The 14,780-nt window shown below is 37.1% G+C and overlaps 1 protein-coding gene across 1 annotated transcript; it reads left to right on the top strand.

The window, feature by feature from the left end:
- Positions 1–9,193: 9,193 nt before the first annotated feature.
- On the top strand, positions 9,194–13,243 carry MMP26 (matrix metallopeptidase 26). The gene is made up of 6 exons (XM_025988827.2): positions 9,194–9,292; positions 10,785–11,005; positions 11,541–11,689; positions 12,286–12,411; positions 12,903–13,064; positions 13,143–13,243. Exons 1-6 carry the CDS (start codon positions 9,194–9,196, stop codon positions 13,241–13,243), a joined length of 858 nt encoding a protein of 285 aa, XP_025844612.2.
- The last annotated feature ends 1,537 nt before the right edge of the window (positions 13,244–14,780 follow it).

Raw genomic sequence — 14,780 nt, 5'->3', positions numbered from 1 at the left:
TTAGGTCCATTTTTTCTATTAGTCATTTACTTCTCCTGTTTCTTTATTGACTTTTTGTCCATTGCAGTGGGTAGGGTATTGAAGCCTCCTTTTATTCCTGTATTACTGTCAATTTTTTCCCTTCAAATCTATCAATATTTGTTTTATATATTTAGGTGATTTATGGTGCTTTATATTTATGTAATTGTTATATCTTCCTGTTGAACTGAATCTTTTATTATTATATGATAACCTTTTATGTTTTTTGTGATAATCTGGAAGTAAAAATCTATTTTGTCCGATGTAAGTATAGCCCTCTTTTAGTTAGCATTCACAAGAAGTATCTTTCAACACTACTTCATATTCTGTGGAGGCTGAGAAAAATTAAGGCCATCCCACCTAAATTTTAGCATTAGCACAAGTACAGCCATCTTAGGCCCTTGTGAATAAGAGCTGAACTTTATGGGAAAAACTGTAGAATGTCCTCAATGTCCTTGGCAGGTAATCCCATATCAGAAAGACAACAGAGTTCAGAATTGCCCTCAGGCAGAGAATCCCATATCAGAAAGACAACAGAGCCCACACCTGTGGTAGAAAGTCCCATATTAGAATGATTACAGAGCTCAATGCCCTTGAAAGCCCCATATCAAAACCTAAACAGAACTTGAGAAATTCCTCCATCCCTTCTGAAAATCCCCTAGACCAGCCTATAAAAAACCCAGCTGTAACCCACTTCGGGGTCCAAGTCCCTGCTCCGCTGTGTTGGGCACACTTGAACCCAAGCTCGAGCTTGCTAATAAACCCTCGTGCACTTGCATCAGTGTCGGCTCCTTGGTGGTTTCTCGGATTCGCAATCCTGGGCACAACAATTCATCATATATGTGTCCTTAAATCTAAAGTGTGTCTCTTATAGATAGCATACAGTTGGATATTGCTTATCGATTCAACCACTTTGTAGCATTTGGTTGAGGAATTTAGTCCACTTATATTTAGTAAGGTAAGGATTTACTATTTCCATTTTTAATTGTTTTCTGTCAGTTTAATATTTTTTAATTTCTCTTTATTTTTTGTGTATCTACTGTATGGTGTGTGTGGGGGGGTGCACGTGTGTGTATTTATCATTGGGCTTACAGCTAGCAGGCATAGATACAGCAGTCTGTTTTAAGTTGATAACTATTTAATTAACTATAATCATATTTCTATAACCTACATTTACTTTTCCCTGTGTATTTTATGTAATTGATGCCAATTTTTTATTCTTTCTACATTAGCTCTCCATTAGCAAATTTCTGTGGCTATCATTATTCCTACTATTTTTGTCTTTAAATTTATATACTAGTGTGAAAAGTGATTTGCACCTTGTTATTACAATATTCTATTTCTCTTTATCTTAAGCAGTGAGATTTTTATTTTCATATACAAGATTAGTGAGATTTTTTACTTTTTACTTTGTTTAATGTCTTTTTTTCAAATTGCAGAACTTTTTTAAGTTCTTCTACTTGAACTTCAACTTGAAAAACTTGTTTTTCAAGTTTAAGTTCTTCAACCTGAACAACTTGAAATGATTCTTATAAGGCAGGTCTAGGTGACAAATATCCTCAGTTCTTGTTGGGAAAGTATCTCTCATTCTTAAAAGACAGATTGTTGGACAAAGCATTCTAGCTTGCAGCTTTGCTTTGTCTCTCAGTACTTAGAATATAACCTCCTATTCTCTCCTACTGCAAGGTGAGAAATCTGCTGATAGATTTACAGGGGCTCTCTTGTATAATAATTCACTGTTTTCCTGCTGTTTTAAAATTTTCTTTGTATTTGACTTTTGACAATTTAATTATAATATATCTCAGTATAAACTTCTTTGGGTTTAACATACTTCTGTTTCCTTGGGATTCATGAATGTCAGTAACCTTTTTAGATTTGAGAAGTTCAGCCATTATACCTTTAAATAAGTTTTCTGCCCCTTTCTTTCCTTCTAGGACTTCTATAATATGTATATTAGTTCTCTTCATGGTATTGTATAACTCTTTCAGAACTTCTTCACCATTTTCATCTTTCTTTTCTTCGTTAGTCTAATTGCATAATTTCAAATAATCTTTCTTTGAGTTTCCTCAACTTTCTTTTGTTTATCAAGTTTGCTGTTGAAATTCTTTATTGAATTTTCAGCTCGGTAATTGTATTCTTCAGCCACAGGATTTCTTTTTGGTTCTTTTCTTATGGTTTCTATTTCTTTAGTGAATTTCTTTTTGTTCTGGTATTGTTTTCCTGGTTTTGTTTAGTTGTCTGTGTTCTATCATTGCTCATTGAGTTTCTTTAAGATGATTATTTTTTAATTTCTTATCAAGCAATTCATGGGTCTCCATTTCTTTATGGTTGGTTACTGGTGTTTTATTAGTTTCTGATGTTGATGTTATGGTTGGTTACTGGTGTTTTATGAGTTTCTGATGTTGATGACGTTTTCTTGATTCTTCATGATCCTTATAGCCTTGCATTGGTGTCTGTGTATTTTAAGGGGCTGTCACTTCCTCCAGTCCTTATAGACTAGTTTGGGCAGGTAAAGGCCTTCTCCTGCCAGGCCCTGGACATAGAGGACTGCCTCTGGGCTTTGGGTTGAGTGGGGCTGGAGCCAGATCACAGGCTGCTTCTGAGTCCAGTCATGCTTAGGGTGGTGGGCCTTTTACTAGTGGTGTGGATAGGCATAATTCCTCTTAGATCCCCATCCAGTCAGGGCTGCCTGAGACTACGGTTGAACGAGGTTGGAGCCAGGCCACAGAGCTGCCTCAGGATCAGTGGTCAGTTGGTTTGGTGAAGCATGTACAATTTTTATAACACATACATATGTGTGTGATATAGGTAAAAATTGCAGGTTTTGCCAATTAAAGCTCTCTAACTCTGAATAAATTGCTTAACTGTCTTAAGTTTGAATTTCCTAATATATAAAATAGGATTAAATGAAATAATTCATATAAATAGCTTGTGATACTTAACAATCAGTACAAGCTAGCTGCTCTTATTATTGTGGGTTTTTTTTAACAATTATTATTATACTTATTTGAATAAACACTGATAATTTAAATGTATATTTATAAAATGTAAATAGTATAAATATTTTACATGACTTTTAAAGCCCTGTATAATGTTTCCTATTTCTCTCTTTATTCTTATATCCATGAAAGAGGTTTGATCAGTATAAATCTACACTCCAACCAAAAGGATTTGACATAATACCCTGAGTTCCTATACTACTTTTTATTTTTAATTTAATTATTTAATTTAATTTATTTTTTTTCCTACAATACTTTTTAAATACAAGACCTAAGATATTCCTCTATTCCTTCTGACCAACCCAGGTTATAACCCAGGACATTTCATTCCAATTAGTCCCTAGTCTAACTTGTGTATATTTATTACAAGGCTTAGCACTGTCTCACAATTATCTGTTTAACTGATAGAACATTCTAAGAGATGGCAAACTAATTTGAGGCAGTTTCTGTATCTTAATAACCTTTCCATCACAAAAGACATGGTATTCACAGACAGAAAAGATAAATGTGAATGCAAAATAGTTTTGGGATAGAAAACATACATTGATAATAATTAAATAACATGATGATAAACATTTTTGTTGCTCTATTTTGCCATAGGGATACTGATAACTCTTTAGAGCTTGTATAATCCCCTTGTTCCCATCTCTGATTGTCCCCTATGTTCTCTAACTAGTAATTCTTTTCTCAGTCTAAGTCCAAATTCTAGTTCTGTTGTGGAAACATTTCTTCTACATCAAGATGAATAAGATACTGAGTTGCTCTTTCCCAAAAGAGTTGCCAGGTCATAACAAAGGCAACAATTTCCCAGCTCTGGAAAATGCCCTCTATCCCCCTACCCTACCTCATTCCCTTAATCACAGAAATGGAAGTCATGCATTCCCTACTTTCAAAATGCTTTTACTCCTCACACTAAGATGGTGTACCCAGAAGGAGTTGGAAAACAATCCGCACTTTTCTGATAAAAGTTTTGGGCATAAGCCAGATTTTTCAGCTCCAGGCATCAGATGCTATTGGAATGATGAATAATAGGATGAAAGTATGGGTAGGAAGGGGAGGAGAAATGGGTTTCTGTTTCTCATAGCTTCTAGTTTTAAAAATAAAATGTAAAATCTACCATTCATTCTCAAAGCTTTCTGATTGAATTCACAGGTTCTACACTCCTTATATTTTCAAAATCTCTTACCTTCTAACTAGTCAAAAAGTATGATCCTTAGATAAGCACCATTGGCATTAGCTAAGAGCTTGTTAAAATTAAAAATATTAGGACCTCATTGATTGATAAATGGATAAAGAAGGTGGGGTTTATGTGTATGCACACACACACACACACACACACACACACACACACACACTGGACTATTACTCAGCCATGAAAAAAAAGAATGAAATCTTGCCATTTGCAACAACATGGATGGAGCTAGAGAGAATAATCCTAAGTGAAATAAGTCAGTCAGAGAAAGACAAATATCATATGATTTCATTCATACGTGGAATTTAAGAAACACAACAAATGAGCAAAGGGGGAAAGAGAGAGAGGCAAACCAAGAAACAGACACTTAACTATAGAGAACAAACTGTTGGTTACCAGAAGGGAGGTTGGGGGGAGGATGGATTAAATAGGTGATGGGGATTAAGGAGTGCACGTGTCATGACCAGGTGATGTATGGAATTGTTGACTCACTATATTATATCCTTGAAACTATTATAAAACTGTAAACTAATTGGAATTAAAATAAAAACTTACAAACATATTAGGACCATCTAAGACCTAGTTAATCAGAATCTTTATCTTTAACAACATTCTCAAATGGTCCATATTTTGTCACATTTTTAGAAACACTGCTATACTTCCTTGTCTTTGGCTGAATTGTTAATAAGTCACTCATTTACTTTCTTAGGTAAGTGAGGCCTCAGCATCCAGCACTCATTTACTTGAGTACTGGGTCAGTCTTACAGATGGCTACTCATCTGAGTCTGCCCTGTCAGATTGTATGTTACACACTGGGCATGCCAGAAACAGCACTGCAATGACGTGTAGCACAAGTGATGGGATGATCTCTCCAAAACTGACATTCCACTTCAGTGATTAACTGTTCTGCTTCAGAGTAAGGCTCTCTGTCTCTCTCTCTGTCTCTCTCTCTGTCTCTCTCTCTCTCTCTCCCCTCTTTTTATAACTTCCATACATCACTTTGAGTATTATGACTGCTCAAATGATGGTCAAATGATGAGAAGGCCTTACTTCCTTAACTCTAAGAAGAAAGTAATAAAACTCCTACTTCAAAAGTGGTTGCATCAATGAAGCAAGATAGTACATGCTTGACATAGCATATGTGCTCAATAAATTATTGTAATTTTTATCTGCCCTAGGTCAAGAAACTTGAGTTATATGCTCCCATTTACTGCTAGCAAAACAGATACAACTTACTTCTAATCTCATTAGTAGCTATGAGTTTCTTTCACTGAACACATTTATTCATCTAACAAACAGTAAGTTCCTTCTAGGTTCCAAAGATTGTGCTACATACATCAATGCAAGTTGGGAAAGTCCATCCTTAATGAATCTATGGTGTAGTTTATGGATCTAAACACAGGAGGATTCCATTTATTAAGAATTCTGCACCAGAATTTTAGGAACAAGTCAGAGTAACTGAAGAACTACCTTTTATGGGGGACTCTAATCATGTCCTATCAAGGGTTGGAGAGGACTTGACTTCTCACTTCTTGGAAATACCTACCCTAGATGGAGAAGCCAAACTCTGGGGGATGGGAAAGTAATGAAAAACGAGGGCTGAAGAACATATAAGGAATATATGGAGGAGCATTTTGGGAATTGATGAGTGGGAGGGATTAAAAAAGAGGTATTTCAGAGAACTGAGGAGACATAAGAGATTCAAAAAGTTTTGTGCTTCTTTTTTCAGTGTTGCAATGCATTTTGGAAAACTTCTAGTAATTTTTGACAGTTAGGCATTATTTCCATCATTGTTACTCCCCTGAGCTTTGGCCCCAAGGTCTGTGAATTTATTCTGGTTGAAGAAACAAGTCTGTGTTGATTATATAATGATGGATATCTGCCAGTAAAGAAAAGCTGCATGTCCATTCGATAGAATTTGCTTTAGAGTTAACCAAATAGAGATGCAAACCTTATGAATTTTACTGTTTCTATGGAGAGGTTTGTATTATTTCCTAAACTATAGTTTATTCATCTTGGAAATGAAGATTAAGACTTATGTCACTGGAAGCTTTCAGTGAACAGTCATATTGTACAAATTTGAAAGAAGCCATAAGAAATAATCTGTCTTTACTTTATACCTACCTAACAATAAACACCTCTGGTCCATAGACAGTCTTAACTCCACCTTGCCTTTTCCAGATTTAGAGTATTCTCTTCTCCAAATTTACCACAAATATCTTCAATCTCATTAATTCTTATATTGGATTATTCATTATTTATTTTTACCCATATCTTTAGAATATAGCTTCCTTTTTTTTAGAATGTAAACTAGTTTTAACATTTCCACATTAAAAAAATCAACATAATTATATATGTCCTCATATAACCACAGATATTGCCATTTATAATATAGTCCTGTATCATTCATTTCTCTTATTTATTTAAAAAATTAATTATTTTTTAAGATTTTATTTATTTATTTGAGAGATGGAGAGAGAGAGAGAGAACAAGCAGAGGGAAGGACAGAGGGAGAAGCAGAATCCCTGCTGAGCAGAGAGCCCCAGGCAGGACTCCATCCCAGGACCCTGAGATCAACCTGAGCCAAAGGCAGACACTTAGCCAACTGAGCTAAGGCACCCCAGGCACCTCAATAATACTTATTTTTAGGGAGGTATAATTAGCATATGCACAGATAACTAAATATAGTTTAGCAAGTTTGAAAAGTGAGTCCACCTGTATTACCCAGATTCTAGTTAAGAAATAGGTGTCATCACTTGAGAAAGTTCCCTTGTATGTGTTTTACCATCAATCCTCCCTCCCTTCCACAAAAGAAATCTCTGCTCAGCTTTCCCTCCATAAATTAGTTTTGCCTTTTCTTGAACTTCATAAATGTAGCTATAAGCACACATCTTTAGCTCAAGATAATATTTTTGATGTTGCCTGTTTTGTTACATGTGTCAGTAATTGGTTTCCTGTTGTTCCTGGGTAGTGGTCTGCTATCATCTATGTATCCAACTATTATCTATCTATCTATCATCTATTGATTTATTATCTATCATCTATTATCTATGTACCTATCTTCTATCTACCTATTATCTATCAATCAATTGATTATCTGTCATCTATATATGATTTTGTTCACCCTTGTTGATGGAACATTTCAGTGTTGAATTTGAAACTAACTTTATTCCTTAACTGCATGATATTAGTATGTTATCTCTTATTTTCAAGTCCCATCTTTTACCTATAAAATTGTAGTAATCCTCATCAAAAGCATAAAATATAGACTTATTTTGTAATAGATACTCAATAATTGTTTTATAAGTTCTTATACGATTCTCAACTTCCATCCTTAAAACCCGTTATTTGATTTTTGTTTTAACTGTAGGCCCAAGGCCCAGAACTCTGGCTTCTATCACATCTTGCCATCAGGTTAACATTTAATGAAATTGTGGACCTGGTCTTATGCCAAGATCACGGTTGGCACAGTCCTCACACTTCTCTCTCACCACTCCTCAGTGCCAAATATTTCCAAGGCAGAGAAACATAATCAAATATGGTATCTTTCCCAGCCATGAAGAAGATAGGGATGGGGATATGGAGCAGAAGGCTATAATCCTACAAAAGAGCATCAATGGAAGTTTTATTACCCTAGAAGGGCATGTTTTCAGGCCACAGGAGAAGGCAAACCAATATGATTTATTGAGCCTGTGTTTGCAGGGACAATGACTGGATAATATCATGTTTAGGGAGTAGGCACTCCCCATAAGAAGAAAGAAATTTGATTAAAATCAGTTGTCTGAAGGAATTGATGTAGAGGTAGGGATCTAGAGTTTTGGAGGTGAACACCTCTACTTGCCCAATGCATTCTCTATCCTATTTGCAGAACCATTTTATCCCTTTGGTTAATCTGGGGAAACTGTCAGGAATAGGAGGGAGAGAGGTGCAATCCTTGGAGGAGGAAATATAGCAGGAGTTCCTGTGATTGTCAAAGGATGAGCTCCTGAGGCCAAGAAATGGAAACGCATCCATTCACTTTGTCTTCCTCATTGGAAGCAGTTTCAGGTCTGGGCACTCAGAAGGTGCTCCATAGAGCGTGGTATTTGAATCATTCTCTCCGTGTCTCCAGGCCTTTGTTTCTGCTTCAATTTTTTTTTGTGTGTGTGTGTGAATGTAAAAATAATTATAAAACAGCTTTTATCAATTGTGGTTTACTGTTACCAAGCTCAGTGCTAAGTTTCTGTAATATTATTAGTTTCCTTAATTTACAGAAAAAAAGACAGGAGCTTCACAGTATTAAATAACTTGTTAAAGCAGATCAGCTTGTAGGTAGAAGAGTTAATATTCATACTCATATTTGTGGATTTCAAAGGCTATCAATAGAAATGTTTTGCTGTTTGTAAATCTCTGTTGGTCTCAATTTATTATTAATTGAATTATTTTCTTAAACATATTTTTAGCAACTTTATCATTCTGTGTGTTCCTATAACTCTTCTATATCGGTCTCAGAGATTTTTCATATTCTGATCTAGATTTTCACTACAGTGGACACTACCACCTTCCACAATTTCACAATCCTCTCTCCCTTCAGCTTCTGAAGCAAGGTAATATTTGTCTGTGACTAGTAAAGAAATTATTCTATGTGTAAAGCTGTAATAAATTGTTCTTTTGTTTCCTGTTTCTTGGAGGTTTTTTTTCCTCCCTTTTAAATGACAATGTCCCCTATAACCTGATATATGTCAGTATTTCCTCTGCCAGGGCTGTGACCAGGTATCCCGAGGCCCATCAAGCATGAAATGAATGGGAAAATAAATCCTATGGCTGCTGTCGTCATGCTGACCACTATGCCTTCAGTTCAGAAAGGACAATGACAACACTAACCAGTGCAAAGAAAGGGCAGACTAGCATCATGAGTCACTGGATGTGGCTGGCATGGCTATAAAGGCTCCATGATCAATGTTAGGTACATGAATTCAGGCAGGGGGAGAAATGAGCATTCGCCATGCAGGCTGCCATCTTAAAGGTTACTGTTTTCCTGCCTTGGTGCCTGGCCTTCCCAGTGCCCCCTGCTACAGACCTTAAAGGACTGGACTTTGTTAAGGTAGGTGTGTTAACTGGACCATCTTATCACATTATTACTGTTATGGGCTCTTCCTCCATTATGTGTTATATCTAAACAGTTACCACTTGGTAGAAACTCATACATTAAAATTACATATTAAACCATTTTTTATTTTCTTCAATCTATAAGTGTTCTTTCTTCTGATTTTAGAAATAATGAAATCATTTTTAGGCCCCTAAAGTACTGTGCTTATGGTGCCTAGTAGATAGTTTAACTGCAGTGCTCTCCTCCCTGACTCTTAGCCTTCTGGAATGGCATAGAATGAACACCCAGGGTCTGTATCTCTGAGTCTGGCAGGTGGTGAACAACCAGGAAAAGTGATTTAAATGGACTAATAAATTTGTCCTTCCTATGGACTGAGAAACTTCCCCAAATGTCTATTACACACTTTCAAATTCCTCAAGAAACCATGAATATGTTTCAGACCTTTTCAGCATCCAAAATAACTGAAACTGCCATTAGTTGTGTGTTTCATAATTACTCAGGAATTGAGTAAAATTTACTGCTCATACTTAGCCCAGAAAAATGTGCTACATCATGTGCTTCTGAGTACCCAGCCAATTCCACAATAAAATAAAGGCATAAAAATGCAATTTCTTACAAAAATGCAAAAATTAATCATGAGTTCATATCAAGCACCAGCATAAGAACTGTGGTGTAGGTCAGGTAAAAATAGACATAAATACTGCTCTGAAAATACTGGAGTTCAAACATAGATATGTATATAGCCTGACTAGAATATAAGGTCCCTTTTTCACCAGAAGTTGAAATTCAGTACCAGATGGTAAGAAAGTCAATAGAACTTGAATGAGTCAATGAGCCACAGGGAGTGGCTAATGAATGAGCTTTAAAAGAATAGTTTAATAGAATGGAATGCATAAATGCAAATAAATAGGGTATATAGAAACAGATGTTATGTCTTGGGAATCATTCATTCTGTCCTGACTGAAGACACCTCAGAAAGACCAGATGTGGGCAGCCCCGGTGGTGCAGGGGTTTAGGGCCGCCTGAAGCCCAGGGTGTGATCCTGGAGACCTGGGATCGAGTCCAACGTAGGGCTCCCTGCATGGAGCCTGCTTCTCCCTCTGCTGTATGTGTCTCTGTCTCTGTCTCTGTCTCTCTCTGTGTGTGTCTCTCTCTCATGAATAAATAAAATATTAAGAAAAAAAAAAAAGACCAGATGTCATCTTCCCTGGGCAAGTCTCACCTAATATCTTATGACCGTTCTTGGGCCTCTCTATCCTGACACTGGATGCTTTGTTTCTGAAGAATTTTTAACAGGCTCTCTAGGTTTTCTTTTATTGTCTCCCCATGACAGGAGAATACTTGCCATCATTCAACTGACCACAAGAGGTTGAGAAAGGCCAGAGACACAAAGCTCCATCTTTCCCAGAACCTCAAATAAGGCTCTGCCCCGGGTGCAAGTCTGTCCTTATCCTAAATACACATCACTTCCCTGTCTCTCACCCAGAACTATTTCCATCAGCTTTTCCTGACCAAGAGGGAGTTGCCACTCTTCACCCAAGAGGACAAGATACAGCACCTGAAGCAGTTCCATCTGAACGAGGCAGGCCTACAGGATGAGCAGATGCTGGTTGTGTCACGTCAGCCCCACTGTGGAGGAAATGATGGGGCTAAGGACTCCACTTTCCCAGGAAGTTCTACGTGGGATAAGCACACTCTGACCTACAGGTGTTTGTTGTTAGGGCCTGGAGCAATGAGTGCTTCCTGGAGGCACTTCTACTGACTTCTGCCTAGTTAAATACTTTTTTTGGAAATTGTTTGTGGAGGGGACGGTGTTTATAGCACAGGATTTTTTTATATATTTTTGCTCCTCTCAGTTACTTCCTCTATGGGGGATCTGAAGTGTATTAGAGACATCCAAAGCCAAGCAATACTAACCTATGTAGAATGCTGTACATTTTTCAATTGAATCCACATTGACTCTTTTTTCATAATTACTTTGTAAGGCTGTGGTTCTCACATTTCAATTTACATAAGAATGTGGGAAATTTGATAAAATTCTCAGAAATCTAACAAATATCTAAATTATTAGGAACCTATATTGTGCAGATTTAACTCTTTGGGAATTTACTCCATCTTACAGATGAGCAAAATGAGACCCCAAAATATTAAGTGTCTTGCTCTAAAGCAGAGTTATTCTTTTTTAGATGTAGGATAATTCCCATAACTCTGAACTATTCCACTTAAAGATTTCTTCTTTCAGGATTATCAATTACCCAAGAGATATAAACCCATCCACAGTGAAAAATATCATGCGAAATGCAGTTTCCATCTGGAGTAATGTGACCCCTCTGATTTTCCAGCAAGTGAAAAGTCAAGATGCAGATATCAAGATTTCTTTTTGGGACTTAGGTAAAAAACAACCTAGGAGGGGGGGTGTGGTGTCCCATGTAAAGGGAAAATGGTCTCAATCCATAAACAAAAATCTAGTCCATCTAGTCTAGCTTTTGAAAAAAAAAATCAGGCAAACCTAATGGAAATAAATAAGTATGATACAGAGAAGACATCTTTTAGTACAATGCAGCAGGAGGTAGGAGAGGAGATACACCGTGGTGTGAACAGAGTAAAAAAGGGTGACTATATATTTGTCTGTCAAAGGTGGTTGTGTAGCCCTCAAATCTGTTTAAATCCATCCTGTTCAGCCTGTTGATAAAACACTGCAGAGTCTAAGTTTCCTTCTCTGTTTTCCTTCCATTTTGAGAAGAAGTTTTTGTGTCACATATAACCTTCACTCAATCTCTGCCTCTTCTCTTCTTTTACCACAGAAGATAGAGAGTGGCTAGATTTTTGCTGTCACGCCATTGTCCTGCACAGATGGTGCCTTAGGCCTCTCATATCTCTAGCAGTATCCAGTTGCACGGTACTCTAAGGCACTAAGGCTTACCAAAACCACTCCCACCATTTCCCTGATCTCTCATTGTGACAATAGCTTCTGTCATTATCCACAGCCCATGGAGATTGTTGGCCCTTTGATGGACCAGGTGGTGTCTTAGGTCATGCCTTTTTACCAAATTCTAGAGCTCCAGGAGTTATCCACTTTGACAGAGGAGAACATTGGTCAACTTCATACAGAGGTAAAGAAAGACCTTACCTGGTAGGAATGCTAGAACTCTCTGGGAGCACAGGTTTTGGTAATGATGGTTTTCCCTTAGGCTTAGAATGTAGTACAGAGAATAAAGGAAAGAACTTGGCATGGCCAGGGGAGGTGGGAAGATTTGGCTGAGGAATTGATTCTCCTATTTGAGTGGGAGAAAGTGGGATCATTTCTGAACAAAGATGCTCCTATCATAAATACGTTGTCACATTTGCTTTTCTCTCTTTATATCTTTGCTTCCATTCATCAGTGTCTCAATTTTCTGCATGCTTCTTGCTCACTTCCAGTTCATCTGGCCATCTATTTTGCCATTCTATTTCCCATCTAGATTCCTTCCCTGTCTGCTTGCCTTTTCTTGCTCTCTAACATTTGTTATTTCCTCCTTTTCTGTTCTCTCTTTTTTTTCTTCCCTCTTTTTTCTGCCTTATTTATTTATAGTTAATATTTATACTTTTGTCTGTACCTTTTCAGGGTTCAATCTGTTCCTGGTTGCCATTCATGAGCTAGGTCATTCTCTGGGCCTGCTTCACTCCAAGAGTCTGAACTCCATAATGTACCCTAGATATGTGAATCGGGACCCTAGAACCTTCCATCTTGATGGTGATGATATCAAAAGAATCCAGCAACTCTACGGTCTGTGCCTGCTGGAAGGGAGGGTATCTGGGCAGGAAATTCTACTTGGAGTTTACTGTTTTCTTCTGTCCTCATAAGGAGAAAGATGTTCATCTGAAATGCCCCAGTGCTGGCACAGAAGAATCATTCAACCTGGGTTTCAGTGGCTTCACTGGAAGACAAAGAACTCAAAGCCTTAACACATCCTTGGAGACTGCTTGAACAGACCCCTAAAGAATGGAACCTCATCAAGGCAGCTGAGTCAAAGTTCAGAACATTCTGGGTCCCAATAAAGATGGTTTTTAGGGTTAAAAATTTGTTCTTACAATTTGGTATGTCTCAGCATTTCCTATATTAACTCACTGTGATCAAGATGAGAGAGAAGAGTATAATAGAATGAAGAACTTTAGCAGAGAACTTTGGCATGGAACTCTCAAATTAGCTGAAAAGATAAGAAAAAATAAGATTAGGAATAAACCTTCTATATGTTATTACAAGGGTAGTGTTTGAGGAATGCAATTTATGCTGTATTGAAGATTGCAGCTATAGAAACCAAGTGTTAGGATGGTGACCTATCCACTTATTAGCTCTGAGACTTTCAGCAAATTATTTAACTTCCTTATAACTCAGTTTTGCATTTGTTAAATCATTGTAATTATCTATGGTCATAAGTCTAAGTGCTGTAATGAATGTAAACCATTTTAGTGCTTGGCAGCACAGTTTTCAGGTATTATTGAGGAAGGACAATTTTTCTCAACCATTTAAACTTCTTCCATCTGGGGGCACCTGGGTGTTTCAGTGGTTGAGTATCTGCCTTTGGCTCAAGTTGTGATCTCAGGGTCCTGGGACCAAATTCCACATCAGGCTCCCTGCAGGAGAGCTTCCCTCCTGCCTGTGTCTCTGCCACTCTCTGTGTGTCTCTCAAGAATAAAAAAATAAAATCTTTTAAAAAAATAAATTTCTTCCATCTGGTCTAAGAATGAAATTGACATGAAACAGATTAACAGGAGACAGAAAACAAAGATTAAATACATGTACATGGAGGCACAATGATAAAATTGAAACCCAAAGAAATGCCCAAGCAGGTAGCTTTTACACTTTCTATACAAAAAAAATATAAATCTGTGAGGAATTGACAGGACAAAGAAAACTTTTATGTTTGGGAGCTTCAAATTAGTGAAGAACTCTAAACAGAATTTGAGCTGAGACAGTACATTGGTAAAAAGTAACAAGGATAGTTTATACATCTTTCTCAGCTCTAAATTCCTGGTTTCTGGTGATAAAGATGTCTCTTAACTTGGTATAGGAAAGGCACCCTTCACAAAGGAGAAGGGTATACTTCCTGCTTTCTAGGGACACAGGTAGAGGGTATTCAGAGAGCTCTTTCTGTACTGGTTGTTCCTTAAGAAACTTTTATTTAAAATAATTCATATGCTGGGGCACCTGAATGACTCAGTTGGTTGAGCATCCAGCTCTTGGTGTTGGCTCAGGTCATGATCTCAGGATTGTAAGACTGAGCCACATGTGGGGTTTTGAGATCAGTGTAGAGTCTGCTTGTCCTTCTCTCTCTGCACCTACCCCATTCATGCTCTCTCTCAAATATAAATAAATAAATAAATAAATAAATAAATAAATAAATAAATTCTTTAAAAAATAAAATAATCAATTTGCCAAAGTGGCACATTTTGGGGTGACCTTGCCTTAATGCCTACACTTTACATTTTACATCCCAAATAT

Source organism: Vulpes vulpes, chromosome 11 (assembly GCF_048418805.1).
Source record: "Vulpes vulpes isolate BD-2025 chromosome 11, VulVul3, whole genome shotgun sequence".
Taxonomy (NCBI): domain Eukaryota; kingdom Metazoa; phylum Chordata; class Mammalia; order Carnivora; family Canidae; genus Vulpes; species Vulpes vulpes.
The sequence above is the reverse complement of the archived record's forward strand: the minus strand, read 5'-3'. Positions and strand labels throughout refer to the sequence as shown.